The sequence below is a fragment of the Theropithecus gelada genome, chromosome 1, assembly GCF_003255815.1.
Source record: "Theropithecus gelada isolate Dixy chromosome 1, Tgel_1.0, whole genome shotgun sequence".
NCBI classification, from domain to species: domain Eukaryota; kingdom Metazoa; phylum Chordata; class Mammalia; order Primates; family Cercopithecidae; genus Theropithecus; species Theropithecus gelada.
Genome location: NC_037668.1, coordinates 187,590,499 through 187,602,761, shown reverse-complemented (window position 1 = coordinate 187,602,761; position 12,263 = coordinate 187,590,499). Strand labels below are relative to the sequence as shown.

The window sequence follows — 12,263 nt, the reverse complement described above, 5'->3', positions numbered from 1 at the left end:
TTGCTGAGGAAACATAAGTGGTAGTGTGTCCTCCAATGCTTAAAACATTTGGGAAACAGTAAACTGTTCCTTATTCTCGAGGACCTTTTTTCACTTTTAGAAATGCTAGCTAGAGTTTTAAGTTGCAACTACGCCAAAGGTAAATCCTTTTCATATGAATCATAGCCCAACATTGTTGAGCAAGTAAAGGCATTGGTGGCATCTATACCTGTTTGAGTAGGGCAAAAGAGTCTGTTGATTGTTGAGAAGGCAGAGACCCAAAGGCAGCTATGTCAAACTGACTGACAGTTGAAGGGGACCCCTAAGACCCCATGAGAGTAAGCATTCCCTAAAGAAAAAAATGATTGAAATGGATAAAGCAAGTATTAAAGAGTTAGTCTTTGTTGAATAACTGCATCTCAGTGGGATGCAGGTTCAGTTTTCCTGTGAAATGGGCTTGGTTTATTCAGGATCAAGGTCTTTTTAACGCACTTTGCTGTGTAAATACACTTTCTCCTTTTTAATCTGTGTTTGGTCCTGGGAACCAGGAATACATCTAGACATATCTCATAGAGAAAGTTTACCTGATTTTATTGTTAAATTAACAACAAAAATTGTCTTTCTGATGGAAACTCAGTTGGCAGTGGGTCAGGATTCCCGAGATTGACTGGGATAGTGGATGGCAGTATCATCTGTGTGCCCTGCAGTACTCTGGATTCCTGAATGCAGCACCTTCTTATATGTTGGCATGCATTTCTTTTCTCACATGATCCCTTTTCTTTGAAAGTTTATCATACTAGCTGATCCTCTGGTCTTGAAGTTCTTTTGGTTAGAAGGAATTTGGTTCTTCCTCTACCCTCCCCCACCTTGATCTACTAGCCTCCCAGAGATTTAGTTTGCTTCGCATGTCTATTTTAGTTGGAATGGCATTAGTTTGGTAGTTTTGAGCATGTCTTTTAATTTTTATTTGCATAATCCTGATTTCAATTTCCTTTCTTTCCTCGATGTCTGCTGCACCCTGTTTCGCCTCCTCCATTCATCTCGACGCCATGGTTCTGCTGCTCCATAACAATGCATTATGAACCTGCCACTCCCATATGCAAACACCTACCCTTCCCTCCAACCTACACCCCTCCATCAATGGCCATCGTTGTGCCAAAAACAATCTATGGTGGATGTCGCAATGCTTATTATCCAATTAGGGTGAAAATTCCTTCCTACAGGCGACCGTGGCAAAATTGGGGCCTCTCCCTCGTGTTCTTGCTGATATTACCAAGTCATTGACTAATCCTACGCCAATACAACAGCAACTGAGACGCTTCACTGAACATAACTCCAGTCCAAATGTCAGTGGAAGCCTCTCCTCTGGGCTGCAGAAAATATTTGAAGACCCCACTGACAGGTATGAAAGAGAGGACGTGACCAATATCTCAGAGAAATATAATGTTCAGATTTAGCAGAAGTATATTCAACCTATTTTTTGAATTTACAAGTTTAAAATCATGAGCAATTGAAGACTCATCTGACCTGAGAGCAGTTCAATTATTTGTCATTATAATGCACAAGATCTGGGATAACTTATTTTCTAGAATGGTAGTATAGAGAGTTATAATATATTCCCCAGCATATTTTAAAAATTTCTGTCTTGCTTAGTGGAAGACCAAAGGCTTTATGAAATTCATGTTTCTATATGTTATAGCATTCAAAAACCATGGAGAACCTCGGTGAAAACCATTTTATAGCTGGCTATGTCAGCTGGACAGGTAGATACAATGTTGATGCTTAGACTGTGTTATGGATTGGCAAGACTTGTGCCTTTAGCAGGGACCTTGCAGTTGTGTACTTAGAACTTCTCTTGAAGGTTTAGATAAGTAAGTATGAATTGGAATATTTCAGGAAGGTTTAAAACCTAACTAGGAAATTATTGGAATCCTGGTTAAAACTGAAGACAGTGATGGGTTGGTATCTACAGTGTTATTCTCTACTTTTGGGGAAAAAGTAAAAATGCTGGATTTTATTCTAACAATTGTAATAATTCCCTAATTATATAAAATCTGAGTTTCCAAAGAAATGTATGTATCCACATAAGAACCTTCAGAGGAGTTCACATGCCTGAATTGAGGCATCTTAGCCATGTTGAAGTTGTCTCAAGAGAAATTAAGTGTCCTTTCCTTTTCCACAGTGATTTGCATAAACTAAAATCTCCAAGCCAGGACAACACAGACAGCTACTTCAGAGGGAAAACATTATTGCTGGTTCAGCAAGCCTCCTCTCAGAGCATGACTTATTCTGAAAAGGATGAAAGGGAAAGTAGCCTTCCTAATGGTCGGAGCGTCTCCCTCATGGACCTCCAGGACACTCATGCTGCTCAAGTGGAGCATGCATCTGTCATGCTTGATGTGCCTATACGCTTGACCGGAAGCCAGCTTTCCATAACCCAGGTGGCCAGCATCAAACAGCTGCGGGAAACCCAGAGCACTCCCCAAAGTGCACCCCAAGTGAGAAGGCCCCTGCACCCAGCCTTGAACCAGCCAGGTGGCCTTCAGCCCTTGTCATTCCAGAACCCTGTCTATCACCTCAATAACCCAATTCCAGCAATGCCAAAGGCCTCTATAGATTCCAGTTTGGAGAACCTAAGCACTGCCAGTTCCAGAAGCCAAAGTAACAGTGAAGACTTCAAGCTTAGTGGACCCAGCAATAGCAGCATGGAAGATTTCACTAAACGTAGCACTCAGAGTGAGGACTTCTCCAGGCGGCACACTGTGCCAGATAGACACATACCTCTTGCTTTGCCACGACAAAATAGTACTGGGCAGGCCCAGATCCGAAAAGTGGACCAGGGTGGGTTAGGTGCGCGAGCCAAAGCCCCACCATCCCTGCCACATAGTGCTTCCTTACGTAGCACCGGGAGCATGTCAGTGGCGTCCGCAGCCCTGGTGGCCGAACCTGTGCAGAATGGGAGCCGGTCCCGGCAGCAATCCTCTTCCTCCAGAGAGAGCCCTGTTCCCAAAGTGAGAGCAATCCAGAGACAACAGACACAGCAGGTAGGCGCGAGTGCTGAAGGGGCGTGGCTTCTACTTGGTCCATCTGTTTCTTTGGTTCTTTATACGTAAATCATTGGGAAATCCTATTGTTAACAATATTTCCACTTAAAAGCAACCTTTAAAGGGAAAGAGGAAAGGAAAATTTGGGGAAGCTTCTGCCTAAGTGAGACTGCAGAATGAAGTTTGACTCATTACCCTTAAAAGTCTAACAAACACGCAGGGGCCCCCTTCTCTTCAAGCAGCAGAGCTACTACCTCAGTTTACACTTAGAACAAATCGGTGATGTTGAATGAATAATTAGATACTTAAAATCTGTAGGCAAAACCAACTATTATTTTGGGAATCTGAAAATTAATCCCTCTTAATTTTTTTTCTTAAGCTTCCAGAATAAAGGTTTGCATTCTGAGCCAAGAGTTTAATGTGACTGCTCTCCATTCCATCCCTCAACTCTCTCTGGAAATACAAAGTCCCATGTGCCTTTTCCTGGAAATGGCTAGAAAAATAAACACTTGAACACATAGAGAGTCAAGGTAAAGGAAAGATTAAAAAGATAGAAGCACAGGTAGAAAAGGAAGTATTCTGAACATTTGCAGATCCCTTACATTTCTATTTACATGGACAAGCCCAGCTAACATCACATCCAATCATAATATAAGATTTTCTGATTTTTTTCTTGACAAATAAAAAGCTTTGCCCAGAAATTAATCATTTCTTCCTTACATATTACATTTTGAAGCATCAATACATATTTTTCCCTTTGAAACAAACTACTGTTAAATATATATACACATTCATGTAATTTTTCATATATATAATATATATCTTTTTATATCTTTCATCTAAAAAGATTTTTCTCCTGAAAAAGCATTGTGTTAGTTGAATTTTTTTTGAAACCTAATGATAGTACTAGAAAGTTTGAGATTAAAAGAGTTCTATGACAAATCCTTTTATGCAGCAAAATAACTGGGGAGGGAGACTGCAATAAAATCCTAATTTGTATCTGTAATATATTTGCATTTTTACAGTTTAGGCACTTACTGATATGGCTGCATCTGCCTCCAGTCTGCTATGATCAGAGCCCCTTACACCTACTTTGATTTTTTTAATTGGATTATTTATAGAATCCTTGGATACAGAAATAGAAGAAGGGATGAAAAGCATGACTAACTTAAACTGTTTCTGGAAGCAGACTTCCTGGGCTAAACCTCCTACTTGGTCATTTTTTACTGAGTAATAAAGTTTTTCTACAGTCTTAAATTTTTCATTTTTATTTTGTTATATTTCCCAAAGATTTACCAAATTGTTTGATTTAGTAAGCATTTGTATTTGAAGAAAAGGAAAAATATGTATCTTTTATATGTATCATATGTATTTTTTATACATAAATGTGTGTGTATATATAAACATAAAATGTATGTGTTAGGAGGCTATCAGTCATGCCCACCTTATTGTGAAGTAGTTTCCTCCCATCACTTTTGTGCTAGACTCTAGTTGAGATCAACTACTTTCAGAGAATTAAGGTGTTCATTGGGTGGAGAAAGGAAAAATACATAATTTTAGAAATCAGAATACTGTGTAGAAGCACATATCTACTCAGGGACTTAGAGCAGCACAAGGGCACTGAAGATAAGATTAGTGAAGGGCATGAGATCTGGCAGAGAGGGACAGGACAGGAAAAGTGTCCTCCACCTGCTTTTCAAAAGTGTGCTTAGGCCCAGCCCTGTACAGAAAAGGAAAATAAAGATTCTTGTTTTTATTCTGCTTACCCTTTCCTTCTGTATCATGGAGTCCTCTGTGACTCCATGAAGGCCCATGACTCAGGCTGATTGTTTATTAATATTATAAATTACATAGCCTTTTTTGTGGTCATCTGGAGCCAATTGTCATTTATAACATTTTTTCTTTAGGAAAATGTAATAGCTATCACATAAGCACATAATAAATGTTTCTGTGGGTTATAAATAGAGGACTGCCTGGATGGATGGGAGGTGGGAAATGCATACAGTCTCCAAACAACCAATATAAAAATTAGTTTTTGTGTCACAGCCATTAATGAGTCACATATATATTTTTTGGCATGAAGTGGGGTACAGGCACAGTGAGATGTCCAGGTACAGCTTTGAATATTAATCTTAGTTTATACTTTTGCTGGTGGTGCCACTGTCATATCCGTTGAAGCATAAATCACTTTATTTTGATTGTTCACGTTTCTTTTTTTTTTTTCCTACACTGGCTTTTGGTTCATTGTTTTGAACTTACATCGTTAGTTTTTTGGTTTTTTTTTTTTTCAAAACAGAGTCTTGCTCTGTTGCCTAGGCTGGAGTGCAGTGGCGTGATCTCAGCTCACTGTAACCTCCGCCTCCCGGGTTCAAGCAATTCTCCTGTCTCAGCCTCCTGAGTAGCTGGGATTACAGGTGCCCGCCCCTACGCCTGGCTAATTTTTGTATTTTTAGTAGTGGCGGAGTTTCACCACATTGGCCAGCTTGGTCTCGAACTCCTGACCTCAAGTAATCCACCTGCCTTGGCCTCCCAAAGTGCTGGGATTACAGCCATGAGCCACCACGCCTGGCATAGTTTTTTATTTCTTATCTTTCTGTTTCTTGCTTGTTTTGTTCATCTCACTCCCATGAAGCCTCTGAAGTTCTATATAATCAGCACATTTTTAAGGCAAATTCCTTTACATATTTTAATTGCAAATTGTGTTGGGGAATTCTCTCCCAGAAACTAGAGGATTTCTTTGTGGAGATTGTTCTGTAGGTGGCTGTAATTATCAGTAGCTTTGTGCCTGCAAATTCCATTTATATCTCAGCACAAAGTAGTGGCCATTGTCTGCACAGTAACTGGCTTCGGTCTTCTACGTCTAATGAGTAGGAAGGAAATAAAATCCTGGTGAAAAAATTTACAGATAAATTTTTTTTCAAGAAACCGTCTTAATTTTTTAACCCATTTCAGCCTCTGTTTGGATTGCTTTTTTCTTATTTTCCTCTCTATTTTGTTTTTTATGTATCATGTACTTTGTACAAATAATAGACTTTTTGTATAATATATGAGTCATTCAGATTTATCATGTACCCTAATCTTAGAAATTTGAATTTGAAGAGACCTTTTAAAATAGATAATTGACAAGTCTATTAATATGATGCTGCAGTTTTCACATTTGGATTTGTTGAGCTGTCTCCTAACCAACCTCTTCAAGAACTCCCAGAGTTTATGGATTAATTTAATCAGCCCTTTCTTTGGTATTGATAGCAGAAATTCGTTTATAGGAATCCGACTATTTCACACTCTGAAGCTGAAACCAATTGGTCTTGTTTATATCTAGTAAATACTAGCAAGGAACAAGGAACTGGCCTCAGCATAGCCAGGCTGTGACTAATTGTAGTCTCAGTGAAACTGCTGCGTCAGGCTCTTTTGCCCTAAAGCATTACTGTTTTTCCAGGGAGACCCTATGCAGCTTTATCTCAAAGGGAAGATATTCCTAATGGGAATTCCTGTTGTATAGCTCTATAAATGATTGTTAAAAGGATATTATCTGTTGTTTAGATTTTGTTGTTTTTGTTTCATTGTCTTTGATGATCATGTTGAAAGTGGATATAAATTCTCTTTCTAAGGCTGTTCCTAGGCAAGATGGGATCTGAACCACTTACCTCCTCCCTCAATTTCTTGGACTATAAACTAGAGATATTTTTTGCTGTTTATCCGGCTTATAAGGAGATGGAACAATCATTGAAAAGAATCCTTTGGTGCCCTTCCAAAGGATTAGGGGAAAAACAGAGAATATTCTCTTAGTAATAAATTATATTTTAGTAATTAATTCTAAAGATAATCCAGAATAATAAATGAATAATATTTTATTGAGTATCTGTTGTGCATTTAACTAGTCAGTACCATTTAAAAGAACTGTATGATATGATGCCTGTTAGATTGACTAATTGGAAAATAAGAGCAACACTTATAAGACCAAGAATATATAAAAGATAGTATATAGTTTTTTCATTTGAAGAACATATTACAACAAAAAAAAATCATGAAACAAAAATCACCTCTGTTTCCTTTCAATCCAGCACAATAACTATTTTTTATTTATTCAATATTTCTAGCCTTTTTACAATTTTGTGAAGACTTTATCATTAATAGAAGGAATAGTTAGGATTAATCTATTTTGTCACTTTTATTTTTATTATTTTGACCACCTACTGTATGCCAAGGAAAGTGCTAGGATATATTAGGAAGTGGCTGAAAATAAGATTTGACCAATAAAATAGTAGAAATTTCTAGAAGTTCATTCACAATTGCTTAGTGTGTACATGTCTATTTATATAAACTATGCACATCCATCCTCAGACATGAAGCTATTTTTATTGATATATATCAATAATCTGTAAATCAGCTAAACCAGATCCTTCTTCACATCTTTAAGAAATGTCCCTGTGTTACTTTTGCATGCGCAAGTTTTAAAGTCTCTCCCAACCCATCTCTGATAACCTTTTAGTCTCTGCAGTCAGTTTTTTAATCTGGTCTTCCTCACTCTCCAGTTTATCAAAATACCCCTTCTTTTAAAATATTTATTTAGAGTTTAACTGAGTTCTATTTCAGAATGATATAAAGATCCTTAAGATGTAATAGCTGTGATGGGAGAGAAAATGCCCTTCAATTATGAAATTATAGAATTCTGGTCCTCAAAATGCAAATCCCTCTATTTAATTATAAAAGGCTAACTCACATGCCAAGTTTTGCACTCTCTCTGTAGCTTACTCTCTCTTTCTGAGGCAGGACAGATGGGGAAAAAATTGTGTGTTTCCATCATTGTTTGTGGGGAAAGTACTAATGTTCAGTAGCCTAATATAAATTGTAATATCTAGTGCCAGTTTTTGAAACATAAATATGGTAATGACTGACATCTAACCTCTCTGTAGCACTCTGAAGTTTCCAAAGAGTTTTCATATATGTTGTCTTATCCTCACAGCTCCCTATGAGATGATCGAGATAGGTGGTAGTGACAGTGTTGGTATCTCTATTCAGTAGATTAGGAAAATAGACTACCCAGTATCCATCGTTTTGAGCCTGTATTCAAGAAATTTTCCAGTATAAGGACCTTTGAGTGGTCTTAATCCATCATGAAGTCAGTGTTCTGTAAAGATAACCAGCATCACTTGTCCTTCTTTTTCTCTAAATCATTAATATGAAAACTAAGTAGATTGGTGCAAAAGTAATTGTGGGTTTTGCCATTTAACCCACAATTACTTTTGCACCAACCTAATATTTGCCATTCTGATTATAAATGGGCACTTTGTGAGTTTGTTTAGCACTAATCAGTTTTTTGGTTTCTGATTGTGTCTAGGCTAAACAGATGTTTTGACCATCAGGTTATGCTTTCTTCCTGTTATTTTATCATCAATAGACTTTTATGGTAGAGGTCATTTATTAATTTCAGCAGGCAATTTGTTACCTACCAGTATTTGCACCACCGGGCAAATTAACAATTTTAAGGCTTTGACTTTCTTTAGAGGGAGAATAAGGATGCCTTTTGGATATGTTATATATAACTTTCTATTCAGAATGGTTTGCACTTATATAAATGTATATTCTCTTTCCCTACCCCTAGCCTTGGCATTAGTAAAATAATACTTAAAGCTAAGAGCATTAATTAGAAAACTGAGAGATCACAGTTAACATCTTCCAAGAATAGCTGTTTGTGAAACATAGCACATGGGTGAGCTGTTAGGGGAAATGCTAATAACTGTTTCTGATGCAGGTTCAGTCACCTGTGGACTCTGCCACAATGTCCCCAGTAGAGAGGACAGCAGCCTGGGTTCTGAACAATGGGCAGTATGAAGAGGATGTGGAAGAAACTGAGCAAAATCAAGATGAAGCCAAGCATGCTGAGAAGGTAGAACCTAGTCTGCTTCATTGACTTACTGATCCCAAAATGGCAGGCCTCTAAAAGGATTATCTAGCTAAGAACATAAACTCCTCCCACCCCCATCTTCACCTCTACCCCTTATGTTAATCATCCTACACATATCTATGTAAAATAGGTCCATGGTGTGTGTGTGAATATACGTGGAAAATGTTCATCTTGCTGGGGGGTAGCAGCTACTATTTTTATTTTTAATGTAGATGCCTTAATCTAGAGAACACTCTGCTATTCATTTCTAGTCATTTTAGGTAAATATTTCATGTTTCCATAAACTTGTTGGTCTTCACCCAAGGACAAAATCACCCTAGGGGAAGACTTTTTTTTTTATCTTGGTAACAATTTGGTTTTGATTTTAGTTTAGTTTTGTTTTGTTTTCGTTTGTTTGTTTGTTTGTTTGTTTGTTTTTGCCTTTTCTGGATAAAGAATGTATAACTCTATAGATGATTGTTAAAAGGATATTATCTGTTGTTTAGATTTTGTTGTTTTTGTTTTTTAAAGAAAAGTTGACAAGGAGAAAAAGGGTTATCAAACAAGAACCTTGACATCATATATAGAATTATATTATTTAATTGACAACCAGACAATTAGCTTCTTTTTATCAGCATGATGATTCCAGTGTACTCAAACCCCAGCCACAGCAACTACAGTACAGGAAAGGGCCATGTAACTAATGCAGTCACTGAATTTATGTGAAGCTTCTTAGAACACAGACATGTATGTTCCAGCAGGCAGTACAAAATTGGGCAGGTGAGTCATATTATGAAAATGGGCCAAGAAGCAATATTAATTGGCCCTAGAGAACATGTAGGCCTTTGTTTAGTGCTGTGATTGGAATATTTTACACTTTTATAGTTGGGAAGAAAGCAGCAATAACCTCTGCCATGAAAGTCTATTTATTGATTTAGAGGGTTAACATTATAGAAATGTTGCTTGTTCTCTAAAGGGGTGATTTTAGTAGAACAAAGGAATGGCAGTCTGATGAGCTAAGACACGTCAGAGATCCTACAGTGCAGATGATGACACAGAATCTTTTTCTCTTATAGACAACTGACTTTTGGCTTATTTTAAGTGATTTGTCAGACTTTTAAGTTCTTCATCTATTTTTTTTTCCTCTCTCATTTGATACCGTCACAGATTGGATGTGGCTTATACCAATGGTAGCCTAGTGTAGAGAGAGATACATACATATGTAGAATTTGGAATGCCAAGTTAAGATTTAAAATGTAATTTTAGTAAGGAAGGCAATGCTCCATTAACATTTATGCCAGTTGATAATTTTAAAGAATATTAAGAACAGTATAGGGAATGACAGCACAGCCAGCATCTAGCTACACTGCTTAGGGTTTCTTTTGTTTAAAAAAAAAAAAAGGAAAGAAAAGAAAATCATTGATTTCTAAAAGCAATGTAACTCCAGTTTTTCTCTCCTTGCCTCGTCTGCCCTAGTATGAACAAGAAATTACTAAACTGAAGGAGCGCCTGAGAGTATCCAGCCGGCGACTGGAGGAATATGAACGCCGCTTGCTGGTGCAGGAGCAGCAGATGCAGAAGCTGCTGCTGGAATACAAGGCCCGACTGGAGGACAGCGAGGAGCGGCTCCGAAGACAGCAGGAAGAGAAGGACAGCCAGATGAAAAGCATAATCAGCAGGTTAGACATCACCTGGCAGCAGATGTGGGCTAGTTAGGGAGACAAAGAATTGAGATGATCCACAGAACCTTGAAGGAATGGCAGCAAAAGCTATTTTTATCCTTGTTGTACTGAGTACAAATGTGACGATTGACTGTATCTCTTAAAATATCCTAAATATGAGACCTTCGGCACTTCCTATGAAGGTAATCTGTTTTTCTTTAACCATAACAATTAGAAAAAACTAAAACTTGGTGATTTACTTGAGAAATCTTAGAGAACTGGGTTTTAAAAATGTAAATATCCAATGCCCAAGACTAAATTAATCTTTCAAAATGAGTCCAGAAATATGGAAAGGAATTTTATGGAATATCTTTGGGGCCAGAGGACCTCTTTTGAGAGTGCTGCAGATGCCAAGGGAAAAAAAGGGAGGGTAAAGTTTACCAAACACTTGTATAGCACTCACCATGGGACACACACCTTTCTAAGCACTTTACACATAATAGTTTGTTTAATCTTTATCACAGCCTCCACCTACGCATTATTATTCTCGTTTTACAAATAAAGAAACAGGCAACAAATTCATTAAGTCACTTGCCCAAGGTCACATAGTTAGTGATGCACCAGGATTTGAACCCCGGACTCCAGATTCCATGCTCATAACCACTATGCCTCAATATTTGTAAAATGCTATGGACAAGTCAAGTAAACAGAACGGTTTGTTGTTTAAATAGTGTGGAGGTAATTGACCATCTTACTGAGAGGTGTTTGGGTAGACTGGCAGAATTAAACATCAATGAGTTAAGATGTGAATGGTGGACAGGAAACAAGCTAGACATACTACGTATAGAGTATTCATTGAGGAAACTTAGCTGTGCAAGGGAAGAGAAAGTGGGCCAGGTATAGGGTAACTTGAGATTAAGAGAGGGTTGTTTGGTTTTTGTTGATTTGATATTTTAAGATGAAATAAGTTGTGCTCAGGAAGGAATCTGAGAGAGATGAGGGAGGAAATGATTATGGGATTACTGTTCCAAAGGAGATGAAAATGTGTGGGATCCAGGCGCAAGGAGAAAAATTGACCTTAGATGTCTTATTCCAAGGTGGCAGACAAGAAAGAAAAGATGGTTGCAGGTGTCTTATTAAGAAGGGCAGAGGATATTGAGTTTTCCTGTTCTCTACACTAGTTAGCCCTCTCTTTGAAGATGTTGATATTTCCTCCCTGCCACATTCTAGGCTAATGGCTGTGGAAGAAGAACTGAAGAAGGATCATGCTGAGATGCAAGCAGTTATTGATGCAAAGCAGAAAATAATTGATGCACAGGTAAGCAGGCTTTGAATCTAATAGAAGGCACTTGTTTATAATAACTGTTATTTCCTGACTTCACACCCTTGCAAATGCCAAGGCAGGTACCAGAAAATGGGTCATTGAAAAGTTCTGGACATTACGTTTTGAAGATTAAATGAGTGTCTATGTGACCTCCATTACTTTTCCTTTCTTTCACTGGTGAGAAGTCTGTTTACTCAGCAAAGTATTAGCGTGTTTAGTGCAGTTGCTTGACAAATCTCAACCTAGTGCATGATGCGGTTTGCTTCTTTCCTTATGGAAAGGAGGGCATTTTCTAAGGGGGTAATTGTGAAAAGTGCACTGCATGTGTCTGGCTTGTGACCTCCACTGACCATTGCTTGGCTGTGCTG

The 12,263-nt window shown here is 37.9% G+C and overlaps 1 protein-coding gene across 3 annotated transcripts in view; it reads left to right on the top strand.

The window, feature by feature from the left end:
- The window catches only part of RASAL2 (RAS protein activator like 2), a 369,092-nt gene that overhangs the window by 345,704 nt on the left and 11,125 nt on the right, over nt 1–12,263 (top strand). For 2 of the 3 annotated variants that reach the window (XM_025400454.1, XM_025400473.1), the window contains 5 exons: nt 1,182–1,381; nt 2,162–3,023; nt 8,779–8,913; nt 10,387–10,589; nt 11,802–11,889. In XM_025400454.1, the coding sequence (XP_025256239.1) occupies nt 1,182–1,381; nt 2,162–3,023; nt 8,779–8,913; nt 10,387–10,589; nt 11,802–11,889 (1,488 nt within the window). The remainder of the gene's footprint in view (nt 1–1,181; nt 1,382–2,161; nt 3,024–8,778; nt 8,914–10,386; nt 10,590–11,801; nt 11,890–12,263) is intronic. The other variant, XM_025400463.1, reaches the window with a different exon arrangement.